General features: G+C 50.6%; 6 protein-coding genes across 6 annotated transcripts; 2 read left to right on the top strand and 4 right to left on the bottom strand.

The window, feature by feature from the left end:
- On the bottom strand, nucleotides 1-3,659 carry BO79DRAFT_188485 (peroxidase/cytochrome P450 family protein; the record flags this gene model as incomplete). Its single annotated transcript, XM_025680599.1, has 7 exons — nucleotides 3,357-3,659; nucleotides 3,205-3,302; nucleotides 3,105-3,153; nucleotides 2,858-3,050; nucleotides 619-2,797; nucleotides 412-538; nucleotides 1-330 (listed from the first exon to the last, which is right to left on the bottom strand). The coding sequence occupies exons 1-7, from the start codon at nucleotides 3,621-3,623 to the stop codon at nucleotides 1-3; spliced, it is 3,243 nt and encodes a 1,080-aa protein (XP_025543665.1). The 5' UTR covers nucleotides 3,624-3,659.
- A 2,323-nt stretch (nucleotides 3,660-5,982) lies between these two features.
- Nucleotides 5,983-7,390, top strand: BO79DRAFT_207230 (trans-2-enoyl-CoA reductase (NADPH) TSC13). Its single transcript, XM_025682135.1, has 3 exons — nucleotides 5,983-6,175; nucleotides 6,253-6,468; nucleotides 6,568-7,390. Exons 1-3 carry the CDS (start codon nucleotides 6,142-6,144, stop codon nucleotides 7,245-7,247), a joined length of 930 nt encoding a protein of 309 aa, XP_025543664.1. The 5' UTR covers nucleotides 5,983-6,141; the 3' UTR covers nucleotides 7,248-7,390.
- Nucleotides 7,391-7,698: 308 nt separating this feature from the next.
- Nucleotides 7,699-9,119, bottom strand: BO79DRAFT_188480 (putative alpha-1,6-mannosyltransferase subunit). Its single transcript, XM_025680598.1, has 3 exons — nucleotides 8,742-9,119; nucleotides 8,238-8,671; nucleotides 7,699-8,067 (listed from the first exon to the last, which is right to left on the bottom strand). The coding sequence occupies exons 1-3, from the start codon at nucleotides 9,031-9,033 to the stop codon at nucleotides 7,837-7,839; spliced, it is 957 nt and encodes a 318-aa protein (XP_025543663.1). The 5' UTR covers nucleotides 9,034-9,119; the 3' UTR covers nucleotides 7,699-7,836.
- A 508-nt stretch (nucleotides 9,120-9,627) lies between these two features.
- BO79DRAFT_207228 (mitochondrial 54S ribosomal protein bL28m) lies at nucleotides 9,628-10,607 on the bottom strand. The gene has a single exon (XM_025682134.1). It carries the CDS (start codon nucleotides 10,507-10,509, stop codon nucleotides 9,871-9,873), a length of 639 nt encoding a protein of 212 aa, XP_025543662.1. The 5' UTR covers nucleotides 10,510-10,607; the 3' UTR covers nucleotides 9,628-9,870.
- Nucleotides 10,608-10,753: 146 nt separating this feature from the next.
- Nucleotides 10,754-12,690, top strand: rvb1 (RuvB family ATP-dependent DNA helicase pontin). Its single transcript, XM_025679334.1, has 4 exons — nucleotides 10,754-11,041; nucleotides 11,124-11,343; nucleotides 11,402-11,949; nucleotides 12,011-12,690. The coding sequence occupies exons 1-4, from the start codon at nucleotides 10,898-10,900 to the stop codon at nucleotides 12,473-12,475; spliced, it is 1,377 nt and encodes a 458-aa protein (XP_025543661.1). The 5' UTR covers nucleotides 10,754-10,897; the 3' UTR covers nucleotides 12,476-12,690.
- Nucleotides 12,647-14,506, bottom strand: BO79DRAFT_214245 (uncharacterized protein; the record flags this gene model as incomplete). Its single annotated transcript, XM_025683229.1, has 4 exons — nucleotides 12,647-12,657; nucleotides 12,831-13,458; nucleotides 13,510-14,240; nucleotides 14,293-14,506. 4 exons carry the CDS (start codon nucleotides 14,504-14,506, stop codon nucleotides 12,647-12,649), a joined length of 1,584 nt encoding a protein of 527 aa, XP_025543660.1.
- Between the last annotated feature and the right edge of the window lie 742 nt (nucleotides 14,507-15,248).

Below are 15,248 nucleotides of genomic sequence, written 5' to 3'. Positions count from 1 at the left end.
TTAGTTCGTAGCAAGACTTGGCAGATCGCCATCCCATTGGATCTTCATGGTCGATGGGAATGGCCAATAGCTGCTTTGGTCTGCAGTCATATACATCGAAATTCCTCCAGGTCCAGCAATTCTCTTCAGTTGGCCTTGAGACCCAGGAGCCCGTCGGAGGTTGTCTAGACGTCCCACCACCCTGAGCATTGTCGTAAGAGCCAGCTTACAGATGCCCATGCCTAGGCATTGATGAGGCCCAAATCCAAAGTGGGCGTACAGGCTCATGTCGCGGTCAAGCTTGACCTTCTCCGGCTCGGGAAAGCTGCGGGGATCCATGGAAGCAGAGACCTGCAAAAAAAAGAAAGAAGGTGAGCAAATGTCTGCTAACGCCGGGGAAACCTCCACTGTAGGAGGCTTGACGCTACTTACTAGGTTGCATAGTACACTTTGGCCGGGCTTCAAAGTATACTTTGACCCACCGTCATCAACGACAGTAGGCTTCGCGACCAGTCGCGGCAAGCCGACGGACGATCGCAGGCGAGCTCCTTCCATGAAGCTGCAGATTTGTCAGTACATGTACGCGAACCACTCAATGAATATCATTAGTGGCATTCGCGGAGTTCAGGGAGTGCTTACTATCGTAAAAGAAGGGCATCAGCCTCGGATGTGTTTTCTTGGGCAAGTCGTTTAATGTCGGGCAAATGAACGGATCCTTCATCTGACAGGTAGTAATCAAGGCATTGCGAGAAGAGTTGGGCTTGGTTTGCCACCATGCCACCCGCTGTTGGTAACAGATGTGTCCAGACAATGTCGGCTGGAGGAATATTGCTGTGAAGCAGACGCTGGATCATGTGTTCGCCGTATTCACTGAGGACATCGTGCCGGTGCAGACTGCTAACGATGTTTGCGATGAAGCCGGCCTTGTTGACAAAGTCAACATTGGCCATGGTCAGCTCCCCGAGCTGTTGAGTCACATCGCGGGCAGTTTGGTTCAGCTGGAATGACGTTCCAACATCGGCATCGTAGAAAATGGAGGCGAAGACAAGTGCCAATATTTCATACAATTCAGCCTCGGTAAAAATGCCCCTGGGATTAGACTCAGTCTTCAGGGGCAGAGAGAACACATTTGCACAGAAATGGACCTGGGCGTAATTTGCGACGTCTCGGACGATATCGACCTGATTGGTTCCGCCCAGCTTGTAAGAATGCTGGCGCAGGAGTTTTATGGTGATATCCTCATAAAATCGCTTCACCTCACTCTCCCACTTGTCGCGGTATAGGGCCGAGCCCATCATCCGGCGCGATGCAGCGTTGGGTGGCTTGTCACCAGACAGCATGAAGTCCCGGCCATAAGGGTGATTATTGTGGCGCATCAGGAATTCAATCTTGCTTCCCCAAGTTACCTTAAATGCCTCTTGGTCGTTGAGAACGGAAATACAGGCCGCATTAGAGCTGATAAATTGCGGCGTAGGCGTATAACTCGGTCGGCCCCAGCTGTAATCCTGAGCAACCGAGAGCTTCTCAAGGATCTTCTTGTTCTCAGATGGGATGACCAGAGGAAAGTGTGCGTAAATTGAATCGCCTTTGAAGTGATTGGGAAACGCACGCAGCACCAGTTTGTAAAAGACCTGCCCTTGGTCAACTGAGTCCTGAGGCTGTATTTCGTTATAGGCCCAGTTTGTGAGATGCTTTGGCGTGTAATCCACCGTATAGAAACGGTCGCCACGGACAAGGGAAACCGCATCGGAGAGAATAGCCCTTGATATCGTGAAGTTTGTGCACAAACCACTTCCAGGCACTATTGCGTCTTTCGTAGCCTCGACGATAACACCGGGATACATCTCCACCAGGTCAGGTTCATCATACAGATTCTTGAGCTGGGCGGCAATGTATGGATCAGGATTGATTTCCTCGAAGGTCTTGTAGGGCGCAAGGTCGAAAAACTTGCGGAATTCGTTCAGGGTAGCCAAGTTCCAAGAACGCGCCTGCAAAATACCGAGGGCCTCGATATTTCTGAAGACCGATGGAATGTTGCCGGCACCAAAGGCACCGGCACAATCCTCAACGCCATCCGCAAACATGTTCGCAAGGTCGTCATCATCAAAGGCACCATCTGCATTACGCTGTAATCCAGCAAATGGACGGTCCGGGGGCTGCTCTGGTAAGCTTGCTTCCCACTTGGCCACGCCCCTTAGAAATTCCGGTAGAGAAACATTGTTGGGATCCTTTCCTGGAAACAAATCTTTGTACAGATCCTGTGTCCATTTCTCGTCACGCTGAGAAATGCAAGCATGCCAGCGGTAGACGAGATTGAATTCAGCAGACACCTGGTTGCCCGTGGCTTCCGCTGGAGCGCTTCCTAGCAAGCTATCCTGGATATCAGCTCGAGGATCTAAGCTCCACAGACTGTCTGTTCGATTGATATTCAATATGGTCCGAACGTAGTCCTTGAGAATGATGTTTATGTATAGACCACACGTGACCAATCGACCCGTCTGGAAGAGATCGTTGTCGTATCTCGTGCTGGCGTCGACATCAGACTCATCTGGCTTGGTAAAACGGCCGCCTTCATTGATAGTCGCCAAATTTTCGACAACATAGTTGTGGAAGCGGTTGAACATCAGCAGAAGCACGCCGACGCCAGGAGGGAAACCGAGAACTCGTTTGCTGGAAAAGCAGTCCGGCTTGAGTTTTCCATCCTTGAAAGTCCTGACGAGGTTCTGCTCGTCTTGATTGTTGCCGTAGAGAGGTGAAAGATCCAGATACGAGGAGGTCTTGTTCAGAGTATAATCATTGCGATCCGTTTGGAACAGATCTTTGAGCATGTCAGTTGGGAGATCTTGTTAAAACCAAGGATGATTTAAGCAATGCGTACCGTGAATAATGACGGAAGCGAGGTAGAACAAGACACTGGATATCTTGTTCGGATGCTCCTTGTATTCCTTTCTTTCCAGGAGGGACTCGAAAAGCGTGCTCGGATCCGGCAGCGAAGGCGACTGAACAGTTGTTGGCCGTACAGACCTGGCGTAGTGGCTACCAGCTGCTCCAATATGAGGCCAGAGGAAGTTCTATCAATGGAGAGTTAACAAACACCTTCCAGAAGGGTTCCGGGCGCACTATACATTTCCTGATCCATCGGCCTTGCGGTAAGAAGAATCCCGGCCTAGGTATCTACACTCCTCAATTAGTGTCATATAGAATGTCATGTCACAATAAACTTACGAAATCGGAGGATGTTCCAGGTCATTCCAGAGCTGCTTGAGGAAGGTGTTCGTCAAGTCCTTCCCACTCTTAGAAGTCGAAGGGAGCCCGGCAGCAAGCTGGACTCGGTCAGACGGACTCAGCTGGCTCAAAAGGCAAGAGTAAGCACTTACCTGAATGACTCGCTCCATTATATAATGTCTATCATCGACTGGTTGGCCTGTTACAGCATCCTTAACGACCTCCAGCAGGGCCTTGATATCAGTAAGGTCGACATGGCTGAGGTCCTTGACAATTCCCGTCTGAGCAGGCTCAGTGACATAGGTCCCGTTTCCAGTCGCCGTAGGTAGAGGCCGCAAGGATGCCGAAATAGCCTTTTCAACCTGGGAAATTGTGTTCCCAATGCCGTTCACAATGAAATGATTATTTGAGCCAGACATTGCGTATAGGGTTAATATTATACAAGTCGATGTCCAAAAGGTACAATGCCGCTGCATACGCGAAAAGCCAAGATCAGCATGATGCTCCAATTATGCTTAACCTCGACTCTACAAATAAGAAGAAAGAGGGGTCGATAGATCTCCATCTCATGATTCTAGGACTATGGATTGTCCCAAAGAAGACCCACCTCATGAAGTCATAGAAAGGTTGCTCACCTTGGGAGTCTAGACGTTCTGGAACCGCGCCGGCTACCAAGGAATGCGAACGGCGAGGACGTTGAGTTGCGGGGAAAGAACTTAGTTAGGTAAACAAGAAGGGTATCAGTTATAGACAAGAATAAATCCCCTTGGTGATGGGAGTTGAGATATATACTATGAAGCAGGGGACTCAATGCGAGAATGCGCATGAAAAAGTTGGGGGAGATTAAGCAAGGAAAGATATCCAGAGAAACGGTCTTTATAGGATCTTGTCAGCGTCATAGCAGCGGCCGAAGAGAGTAACAGCCGAGTCGGCAACCCCGAAGCGAATGATTAATACTACTAAAATGTCCACGGAGCGATAGCAGACACTGGGCGTCCTGTCCGTAACGAGAAATACCCCATTGGACGTGACAGGCGAGCCAGAGAGACTTCTGATTCGCGTGCATGAGACATGACCTGGGCGCAGTTCACACCGTATGCAAGGCTAACAGGTGGATGCGGACTATGATCGAACGTGCCTTAGCACCAAACTCTCGATGGGTGGCCTTATCCACACTCTAGACAAGAAGTATGGCGTGCGCAGCCGAAGAAGATACGAGGGATAGTCATGGATGGACCGTATCGTGAGGCATTGGACGGGTGGCCCTGGCAGTGGCAGACCCCGACAAACCAGACTGGCGGGGACTCTCAATTTCAGCCGGGCAAAAACCCGGTCGATCTGCGGCTGGAGCTTCAAGTTAGCGAAGGCGGGTGGGAAGAGCTGAAAAAGAATTGCCAGAAGATCTTGCAAATCCAGCGCACTGTATTTATTATTATTCCCCACCCTCCTATTCCATCGCGTTCTCTCGGGGACCTGTGCTCGATCCAAAGTTTGCGAGGTGCCCTTGACACTTGGTCGGGGTTACTTGTACTTCATCGGGTAATGGTTGACAATACGGTCAATTCGGGGATCGGAGGGGGGAGAGATCTTAGAGTATAGAGAGATCCTATCAGAGCACCTCCCTTTCATTCCCACCGATGTCAGTGGGTAAAATTATCTAGTGGCCAGCACGAACTGCATGGATAGTCTGGCTTGGGATGTGGTGAGTGGTAAGTGAGTTGCTGTCAAGTGAGTGTGGGCTGGGCTGCTGCTTGGTACGGGGTAAGTAGTAGATGAAGGTATGCCGCTAGCACCGAGCTAAAGACGGAGGTGCTAAATGGGCGGGGGCAAAAAGTGAGGAAAGGCTGGCTGGCTGACTGACTGGGACTAAGAGCGCCACTATTTACACACTGTCGGATGAAGCTGAACACTACTCTATCAGGGCTAGCCAGCCCCGGTAAGTGACCTTGACAATCAGGACAATCGTAGCGGGCGCATATGTTTGGCTGACTTGCTCATACACAATGCCGTTCATAATTTTCAGTCTTGATTAATTTCTGATGTCTCCAATTACGCCATCTCCTTCTGTATTATTTTAATTACCGGCAATACTTCATTAATTGCAATGGCCTCAAGTCGAGATTATTCCGACATATAAGTACATACTACTGTGTAAGTAGTACTAACAACACGCAACGAAAAGAAAAAAAGAAAAAAAGAAATTTAGAATAATGCGGTGGATCCACTCAATCGGCGAATGGCATAATTCTTGGATTACTGATATGTCAAATGTTCTGTTAACAACAAGCCATGTGAGATGCAGTAAGAAGATAGCACATTGTAGCGGGAAGGGAAAAGATAATAAGCACAAAGGAAGAATGGGAAAAGCAAAAAACAAGACCAATATACTTAGTAAGATAGGTAAGAACAGGGAAGGGCCTTTGAGGACTCTCTGTCAGCGTGACTGTGACGGAAGAAGTACCGGATTGGAATTGTTTGTCCCTAACTATGAAGTACACAGATAGCACTAGTCTCGTATGGAGTAGGTAGTTAACAATCCTTCCGGGAAACAAAAACATACCCTTATTTTGCAAGAGTACCGAGAGTAGTACTATAGTTCAGCAACCAAAAGTTTGGACCCCGGCAGATCGTCCCACGTGATACTTCGCGGGCCGAGGAAGGAATGCCTGGGGTCTTAGTGGTGTATTATTAGTCTGGATACACTAAGCAGCTCACTAGTCCGCAATGGCCTCTTGGACTAGCCGCATTTTGCTGAGCAACTTCTCAACAAGTCTGTCGCTTCCGATAACCGGGTACACCTGCGCCATCAATACTATCTTCCTCGTATACGAACCCTGGCACTGTGCTCTTACCTCAGCTCACGTGGAATAATCCTCAGATAATATCCTCTGTGCCTGCCGGGTCATTACGAGCTTGCGTGTCTTCAGCCTAATCCCAATGGCGTCCCTGACTCTAGTTGTTGAGCCCCGGGGTAAGTTTCCTGGCCACCAGCAGTCAAGGTCAATTGATATGTCCGAACCGAACTGACATTGGCTCTCCATCCTCTAGGCAAACCCATCAAGAAGCTCCCCAAGCAGGTTCAGGTGTCCTCCAATGCCTCAACCGCCGAAATCTACAACAAGCTTGCGGAAGCCTCGGGCTTCTCCATCCACCGTCTCCGGATCACCAAGGGTAGCGATCGCACTGTAGTCCCCAACTCCAAGGACTCAACCGTCGACGGAGTTGGTCTCAAGGAAAAGAGCGTCTTGCACGTCAAGGATCTCGGTTAGTAGAATAAGCTGACACCAGACCCTTCCCCGTCTACACCATCTACACCACCGCTATATTCCCACCTCACTCACTACCACACTCTATAATCTTCAGGCCCCCAACTTGGATGGCGCACCGTCTACATTATTGAATACCTCGGACCGCTCTTCATTCCGGCTCTCTTCCTCTTCCCCCTCCGTCCATATGTCTACTTTAACTTCGACAAGCCACTTCCCGAGCCATCGCAGTTCCAGCTCCTGGTCTGCGCCCTCCTGACCATCCACTTCATCAAGCGCGAATACGAAACCGTCTTCGTCCACCGTTTCAGCAATGCCACCATGCCCGCGCGCAACATCGTCAAGAACAGCGGCCACTACTGGGTCCTAGCCGGCCTGAACATCGCCTACTGGGTCTTCCGTCCTGATTCCCCCGCCGCCACCATCCAGGACTCTTTCCTCCTCTACAGCGGCCTGGCATTGTTCATTTTCGGCGAGCTTGCGAACCTAAACGCTCACCTTGTGCTACGCGACCTGCGCCGTCCCGGTACCACGGAGAGAGGCATTCCCTCCGGATTTGGCTTCAACGTCGTCACCTGCCCCAACTACTTCTTCGAGGTTGTCAGCTGGGTGGGCGTCTACCTGCTGAGCGGAATGAGCTGGAGTGTCCTGTTCTTCATTGTCGTCGGTACCGTTCAGATGGCTCTCTGGGCCAAGAAGAAGGAGCGCCGCTACCGCAAGGAGTTCGGTGACAAGTACAAGCGCAAGCGCTATGTTATCCTGCCTGGTCTGTACTAGGCAAGAGCATGTTGCGTTGAGTAAAAGTACTATGCGTAACGTGCGAGGTTGTCAACCTCGCATACATTTGTCTTGGCATTGGCCAAGGTTTACTCGGGACCTTGCATGTACCTCGACTGCGTTCGGGGTTAAGGTGTGGTGAGAGATGAATGGTTCTCGACATCCGAGAAGATTACGGCGGAGTTTGTTCTCTGCATGACAGTTTTGTCCTTCGATGTGTAACCTATTACGATAGATTATAGTCCGGTTATTAGTTATTTTACGAGAGTTATGCGGAGGGTTCTAATTATTGACGTGGACGAATAATAATCATTTTTAATTTGAAGCAATAATGCTATTGGATTGCGAGGTATGGAGTAGTACTAGGTAACTCATGTAGCATCGGAGTGAATGCGCTCGCTTCTCTATGGGATTAATATCACAGTACCAGAGGTCCGAAGACAATTTGTTCAAAAAAAAAAAAAAAACTCCCAACACCATTAAATAAGCAAAATCATACCCAAACTCCCCCAAAAGCAAAGGTGGACATTACATTTGAAAAGCGAATATAAGAAGACAGAAGAGAGAAAGAAAGAAAGAAAGAACGAGGTTACTCGTTCTTCATCTTCCCTGCCCAAAGCCGATAATACGGCTCCATTTCCTTCTCGCAACTCCGCTTCGTGTCGGTGTCACAGCCAAGGAATCGAATGACGAAGTCACCATCCTTATAGACGCCGTCCACGGAAGCTCCGTTCGAATCCTTGCTGTAGGAATTGATGGTCCGCTGTGGAACCAGAGCCAATCTGGCCAAGATGGTCGGGTGCCATTGCACAATGTGATCCTGATGACGTGGGTTAGTTACTTAATCTGGTGACAGGGGGAAAAAGCAAAAGAAGGAAGCAAAAAAAAAAAAAATAACAGAATTTAATAAAGCGAGCACCCGACTAGAGGTGTACGATGCATAATGAAAAACTTAAAGACGGAAGAAACGTAATCTATCTCCTCACTTACCAGAACGTGGGTCTCGGCCTTCGCAAAGTTATAGCTAATGTACAGAGGGTCGAACCAGAAGTCGAGGAAATATTTGGCAAAGTCGCCCTGTCGAAGGAGGAAGCTACCGGAGCTCAAATCCTCCGCATCGGTGGTCATAATGAGATCGACATCTTGGGGCTGTAGATGCGAGAATGTCTTGATGATGCTATCGGGAGGTACGACGGAGACGTCCTTGAGCATGAGGGATTCGAGACGGTCGTTGTCGAGGACGTGCGATTCGAGTGATTTGCTCGGGTTCATTATTAGGGCATGAGCGTCTAGGTGGAAGAAGTATTTCGAGTAGGGGTTGGAGGCCATCGCGTGACGGAGGGCTGGGAGGACGGCCCAGGACTTCGGGGCGTTGTCGAGGACGGTTTCATAGTCGGACACGTTGGCGAAGAAGTTCGTATAGCCTGGATTGCAATTGTAAGACATGGGAGTTACTCAACACGGGGGAAGTGACTGGGGCTATTGTCGCCTTACCATGTCGCTTAGCATAGTCCTCTCTGTTCTTCACGATCTTCTGGATGTACTCGTTACTCCAAGCCGTCCGGTCTAGAACGGTGACGACGACGATGCTGGATGTCCCTGCTGGTACGGCGGGGGCCCCTGTACTTGTGTAGAAGAACTGGGAGAGAAGGAAGAAGACGGTGAGCAGGGAAAAGCCCAGGATGGCGACTGCTTTGAGCTGTTTCCTGCGCTGGAGTGAGATTCGCGACGAGCGAGCGTACGGAGGGGTTATCGGAGTCCTCCGCGGAGGCAGGGCGAACTGCATGATGGGTGTATTTGTCCCCAGCGAGTAGATGCTGGGCGACTGTAAAGGATGTAAAGATAGTCAATTGCAGCTCCGATAGATCAGGACATTCTAGCACGTAGTATGAGCTTGGAGCGGAGGCAGCATCAATTGCTTGTAACTGATCCGGCTTCACGGGCTCCTCTGCCGGATCCGGAAATGCGCCCGCGGATCTTTGTTGGTCCGAAAGATCGCAGCATTCCAGGGACAAAGCCGATGACCTTGCAGATTGGCTATTACTTGAGACATTCCAAGGCCAGCGACGATGATTATTAATGGTTGGCTCATTATGAAGTAAGGTTGTGGTTGTTTAATGTCTATGTATAGATACGGTGTCTTCCCATCTGGGCATATGAGATCCCGCACATGTTCCTGCTGATGTATTGCATCCCAAACTACAAAGTAGCTTCCAGGGCCACTGGTAGCCTTCTGGCGGTGTTAGATCAGTGTATATATAAAGACGGTTATTGGTCCATGTAACTTTACCACGTCGAGGGCTAATCTGCAAGTAGTATGTCTGCATTAGTCCCTTCAACGCCATGTGCACACCAAGGTCAATTAATCCAAATCGCATTGGTAACATATAAATACACTGAAGAGCGAATCACGCAAATCCAAGCAGTCCATGCAAGATCTAAATAGCAGCTGTACAGTCGTCTTTTTCACCATCCGAGATATAGTATGAAAGCGGTATGCAGACGCTGTCGACCATGACCATAGAAATAATAATACAACAGACGCCCATCCGTTGGTCACCAGATAATCAACCGAAATTGACCGTCCCAAATCGACTTTGCTAGAGACTTGCCCTGTAGGTCTCTAGTATTGTTTCTCGTTGTACGTTGGCTTCGTGATCTCCTTGATATTCGTCTCCGCCTCCACCTGTGCCTTGATCTCGTCCTCCTTCTGCTTCACCCATTCCTCGAACGTAGGAGGTTCGGGCATACCAAGCTTTTTCCGCTCCTCCCGGAATCTCTCTTGAATCTTCGGGGTCTGCATGATCTGCCACCGCAACTCCCATCCAAAGATACCCATCTCCCTGATGCGGCCCGGGCGGTCGCTCAGAAGGTAGTTGTCGAGGCCACCGGCCTTCCGGATCGTGCGCAGCGCCTTGCGCGTGACCTTGATGAAAAGATCCTTTTCGAGTGCTTCGCTGTAGAGCTTCTTCCGACGAACGTTGGGCTTCCAGAATCGGCGGGTCTTGCCCTCGTTGCGGCCTTGTGAGATCTTGTTTCCGAATTGGATCATCGTGCCTCCGTAGAGACCGGAGTTGGATTGCTTGAAGACATAGTTCGGGCCGTAGGGGTAAGGAGGGATGTAATCCGGCAATTGTTTCGTCTTCTGTGCCGCCAATGTCGTGGAGAAGGAACGTTTGGAGGTCGTGAGGGAAAGGTTGCGAAAAGCCGCAGAGAGGGAGAACGGAAGGGACATGGTCGAACGAGTCTGTAAACCCGCCATTGTGTAGATCAAAAGGTCGAGAGGCAGTCGACCATGACAGGGAATTGGCCGAGAAGAAGAAGAACAGGTGCCGGCAGAGCACAGCAACAGCGGACGAGATAGTTGGAGATAGGCGTGGACCGTCCAGCACCGGATGGTGAAAGAATTTGGGGGTCGCGGCTGACCGCCTTGGCCACGGCCGGCTATCATTGATCGATCCTCCCCAGCTGCGCTTGAATTTCGGCCAGAAGCAGCTGCATCCAGACTCATCTTCCCTTTCATCATCTCCAGCTTTCTCTGATCCTGTCAGCTCTTCCTACTTCTCCTGTGCCTTCCTCCTTACCGAAACTTTCTATCCCACCACGATCGCATATCTGTGGCTTCCGAGTGAGGTCGCAATCCCTTCACCATGGTTCAAATCAGTGAAGTGAAGGGCAACTCGCGCGAGAACAGAACCGCAGCCCACACGCATATCAAGGGTCTTGGTCTACGACAAGATGGCACCGCGGAGGCTTCAGGAGACGGTTTTGTTGGACAGGCAACTGCTCGTGAGGTACGCGACAACATTGCCGCCCAGAACCCTGGTTTTCCAAGCCCATGAGCCTTGTTACTAACTCGAAGGATTGACATAACAGGCATGCGGTGTCGTTGTTGACTTGATCAAGGCGAAGAAGATGGCCGGTCGGGCTGTCCTTCTGGCTGGTGGACCCGGAACTGGAAAGACTGCCCTGGCCCTCGCCGTGTCGCAGGAGCTGGGAACCAAAGTCCCGTTCTGTCCGATCGTTGGTAGTGAGATTTACTCGGCTGAGGTCAAGAAAACAGAGGCGCTCATGGAGAACTTCCGGAGGGCAATCGGTACGCGATCTATGCCATTTTGACGCGAACAACCCAATAGACTCTAATGCATCGATAGGTCTCCGTGTTCGCGAAACGAAGGAAGTATACGAAGGCGAAGTGACGGAACTCACCCCCGAAGAGACGGAGAACCCTCTGGGAGGATACGGACGCACGATCAGCCATCTCATCATCGGTCTGAAGTCCGCCAAGGGTACCAAGAAGCTGCGCCTGGACCCCAGCATCTACGAAGCTATCCAAAAGGAGCGTGTCACCGTGGGAGACGTCATCTACATCGAAGCGAATACTGGAGCCTGCAAGCGTGTCGGACGGTCCGACGCCTACGCCACCGAGTTCGATCTTGAAGCTGAGGAGTACGTGCCCGTACCGAAGGGAGAGGTCCACAAGAAGAAGGAAATCGTCCAGGATGTGACACTGCACGATCTGGACATGGCCAATGCCCGGCCCCAGGGTGGACAGGATGTGATGAGTATGATGGGTCAGCTCATGAAGCCCAAGAAGACCGAGATTACGGAGAAGTTGCGCCAGGAGATCAACAAGGTCGTCAACCGCTACATCGACCAGGGCGTTGCGGAGCTCGTTCCCGGTGTCCTCTTCATCGACGAGGTAAATCATCCTAGCCCTTCCCTGCCTCACCTTACAATCAGTTGCTAACCCCAACCTCTAGGTTCACATGCTCGACATTGAATGTTTCACATACCTCAACCGGGCCCTCGAGTCTTCTATCTCCCCCATTGTCATCCTTGCCTCCAACCGCGGCAACACTGTCATCCGCGGCACCGACGACATCTCTGCCGCCCACGGCATCCCTCCCGACCTTCTCGCCCGTCTCCTCATCATCCCCACCCACCCTTACTCTCCCGATGAGATCAAGACTATCATTCGCCTGCGCGCCAAGACGGAAGGCCTCAGCATCACCGACCCCGCCCTGGACAAGGTCTCCGAGCACGGCAGCAAGGTCAGCTTGCGGTATGCCCTGCAATTACTTACCCCGGCTAGCATCCTCGCCAAGGTAAATGGACGCCCAGGCGGTATCGAGGAAGCCGACGTGGCAGAGTGCGAAGACCTGTTCCTTGATGCGCGGAGGAGCGCCACGATCGTGAACCAGGATAGTGAGAAGTATCTCAAATAAGGGGAACGTGACTCACCACTTGGCTGGATTTTTGGAGAACAGGCAAGACGGGGTGTGAAGAGAAAACAACCGAAAGAAACAAAACACATACAAGAAAGCAATATGTATACCATGTCTGCAGGTTTTATTATATTTTCCTAACTAAACCGGGAAGAGCCATTGCTTTTTCTGTTATGAATGAGCTATTTTACGTTAATGTCAACTACTAGTATTAGGGATTCTACTTTCAACCTCCAGAAACAAGTTCGTAATATTTCTTGTCTAGTAATACCCATATAACGTCCCAAGAATCTTCCCTCTAGAAAATAAACTGAAGAATAAGAATAAAAACATCATCAAGACCTCTTCTTCTTACCACCAGCAGCAGCATTGCACACTGGTCTAAACCTCGTCTTCGCCTTCCCAGCTGCCCCCGGCAAAGCCCTCAAGAGAACCAAAACAAATCTCAGAATAAGAACATAAACATGAATCAAACGAATAATCGTCCGGATCACATTATCTCTCAAGCCGAGGCTCGGGGGAGGTCCTGATGCAGCCGCCTCCAGGGGATCCTGGTGAAATTGCACGTGGAACGGGGCCTCCGCGCCCAAGTCCTCGATGGCGATCCTGAGACCGGCCGTGATGGCATCTTCTAAGTGTCCGCGTCCTGTCCAGCAGAAACCGTAACTTAGTCCACGTTTGTTTTGGATGGTGGGGAGATGATGTTGTGCTATCAGGGTCTGGGCGCTAGGCTCCGGGTCGGTGAACTCCCATACGCCTTGTACGTGGCTTGGGTGAGGTGGAGTGAAGGGGTTTAGGGTGATGTATATGGGGCCGAAAATGTAGGAAGGGATGCTGTCGAGGAAGTTGGCGATGTAGCTGAGACTGGAGATGTGGGATGTGATAGTGGTGGTAGTGTCACTTGGTTGGGTTTGCCAGTCTTGGTTGCTGGGGCCTAGGATGTAGTTGCAGGCGGGACCCGGGTCTTCGACGTTGGGCATGAGCTGGTTTGTGAGATTAGTAGGGCATATATAAGGGAAGTAGATGGGACGCACAAGAGGGTCAGAATGCAAAACAGAGATGTTTCTGGTTGAACCTAGACTTCGGATGATCTCCTTTTCTTGTTCATTTGCGAGCGATCCCAGTATCTTGATAGTCTCCTGGCCGTTAACGGCGAAGACTATATGGTTGAAGAACAGTTCTTCGCCTGCAGATGTCATGATACCGAACTTCTTTCCATACTGAACAATCTCTGTTACTCTAGTCTTGAGATGAACCTTCGAGGAGGGAAAGCTTTTGGTCATGGTCTGGATGAAATGGCTCACCCCTGGTCCGATACGACGCCAGTTTGGCAAGGCTTGACGGGGCTTCAGCAGTTGGTGATGGTAAAGGGCCTGGACGAGGGCTTTCGCAGGAACCCGTGGCAGGAACTTCCCCGCATTCGTGCTCCACAGAATGGACAGCAGTGGGGCTAGGTAGTTCTCGATAAAGGTATTGGAGTACTCTTCGCCTGCGAGGTACTCATGCGAGGATAACGACTGGGGATCCGTGGGTTTACAAGCCTCAAAGCCGGGATCGAGTACATCCACGGCCATGTATTTCAGCCAAATAGCATCGCACAGTATGCGATAGGTCTCTAAGTTGCAAAGTGTCCATGGACGAAGAAGAATGCTTTTCAGTATGCTACCACACCATTGGAAACTGTCAATCCCATCCGTAGCTCCAAAGGAGAACAGAGCCTTGACACTGGTAATCCCAAGGTAGTCTAACAACGAAACGAGGTTTGCTGAAGATGTGAATTAGTCAAGAAAGATACGGGCTGGGAAGTTGCCACTAACGAGAAGCCCCGGCATTAAAGTTGGGAAAACTTGTATTGACATCAACTCGGTGACCATTATGCTCAAAGGGCAGGGCATTTACGCGCCCACCAAGGGAGTCTGAGGCTTCAAATAGATGAACATCATGGGTGGAATTCCGCAATGCCCAGACAGTCGTGATACCCGTGCAACCGCCCCCTATAACAGCAACCCGCTCAGGCTGAAAGGGCGGCATGAAAACAACAGCTGTCAGCGGCTAACCTTGCCATAGAGCAGGCCAACCGGAGAGGATGAAAAGAATATATCGGCACGAACTTAGCGCGCTGGGATGCTGATTCAAGACCAGTCTCAGTGTCTAGTAGACAGCTTGGAAAGATTGTAGAGTACTCCTTGCCCTATCTGGAGGTACTGGGATAGGGAACATTGGAGTGGTAAGGTAGCAGAACAGTCTCACAGAAAGATCGAAGACAGGGTGACAACAAAATTTATCAAGACTACCATGTGCGCTCAGATCCCAACCTGCTACGCGCTCTTGTCCTCATGTGGCGGCCAAATGTGATCGCATCAGATGACAGACACAGCTAGGGCGACTCACTCGAGTATTCAGGGAATGGATGTTCCATGAGATCAAGGCAGATCTACCGAAAAAAGAGCCCAAACGAAAACTGGGGTAGATATGTGACCTGTCACTAGTGAGGGGGGCCTAAGGAAATAGGGCCATTATATGAGTCGAGGAGGAAGCTCCACCGATCTGAGACGGAAATAATGAGGGGGGCGAATCCTAGAGAAGTTAATTGACCACGAGTCAGGGGACCATTCTCCTTGAAGGAATGGAAAGGAACAAGCCAACCATAATGTTAGCCTCCCATAAGCGAGGGTGAGCGCTGGGACCCTGGATTGGGGGAGGGGCATTCAACGGCACGATGAATGGAATCCATACAATGGATCTGTTGGTCGAACTTGGCGCCAGATGCGAT

This window comes from Aspergillus costaricaensis (genome assembly GCF_003184835.1).
Source record: "Aspergillus costaricaensis CBS 115574 unplaced genomic scaffold BO79scaffold_4, whole genome shotgun sequence".
Taxonomy (NCBI): Eukaryota; Fungi; Ascomycota; class Eurotiomycetes; order Eurotiales; family Aspergillaceae; genus Aspergillus; species Aspergillus costaricensis.
This window is presented reverse-complemented; position numbering and strand designations above follow the sequence as displayed.

Excerpts from the sequence above, each read along its gene's own strand:
- rvb1 (XM_025679334.1), top strand. The coding sequence starts at position 10,898 with ATGGTTCAAATCAGTGAAGTGAAGGGCAACTCGCGCGAGAACAGAACC. Across the intron at positions 11,042-11,123 it reads GACAGGCAACTGCTCGTGAG|GCATGCGGTGTCGTTGTTGA; the intron begins GTACGCGACAAC and ends TTGACATAACAG. Across the intron at positions 11,344-11,401 it reads GAACTTCCGGAGGGCAATCG|GTCTCCGTGTTCGCGAAACG; the intron begins GTACGCGATCTA and ends ATGCATCGATAG.
- BO79DRAFT_207228 (XM_025682134.1), bottom strand. The coding sequence starts at position 10,509 with ATGGCGGGTTTACAGACTCGTTCGACCATGTCCCTTCCGTTCTCCCTC.
- BO79DRAFT_188480 (XM_025680598.1), bottom strand. The coding sequence starts at position 9,033 with ATGCAGTTCGCCCTGCCTCCGCGGAGGACTCCGATAACCCCTCCGTAC. Across the intron at positions 8,672-8,741 it reads GGACTATGCTAAGCGACATG|GCTATACGAACTTCTTCGCC; the intron begins GTAAGGCGACAA and ends ATTGCAATCCAG. Across the intron at positions 8,068-8,237 it reads AGGCCGAGACCCACGTTCTG|GATCACATTGTGCAATGGCA; the intron begins GTAAGTGAGGAG and ends CCACGTCATCAG.
- BO79DRAFT_207230 (XM_025682135.1), top strand. The coding sequence starts at position 6,142 with ATGGCGTCCCTGACTCTAGTTGTTGAGCCCCGGG. Across the intron at positions 6,176-6,252 it reads TCTAGTTGTTGAGCCCCGGG|GCAAACCCATCAAGAAGCTC; the intron begins GTAAGTTTCCTG and ends TCCATCCTCTAG. Across the intron at positions 6,469-6,567 it reads CTTGCACGTCAAGGATCTCG|GCCCCCAACTTGGATGGCGC; the intron begins GTTAGTAGAATA and ends TATAATCTTCAG.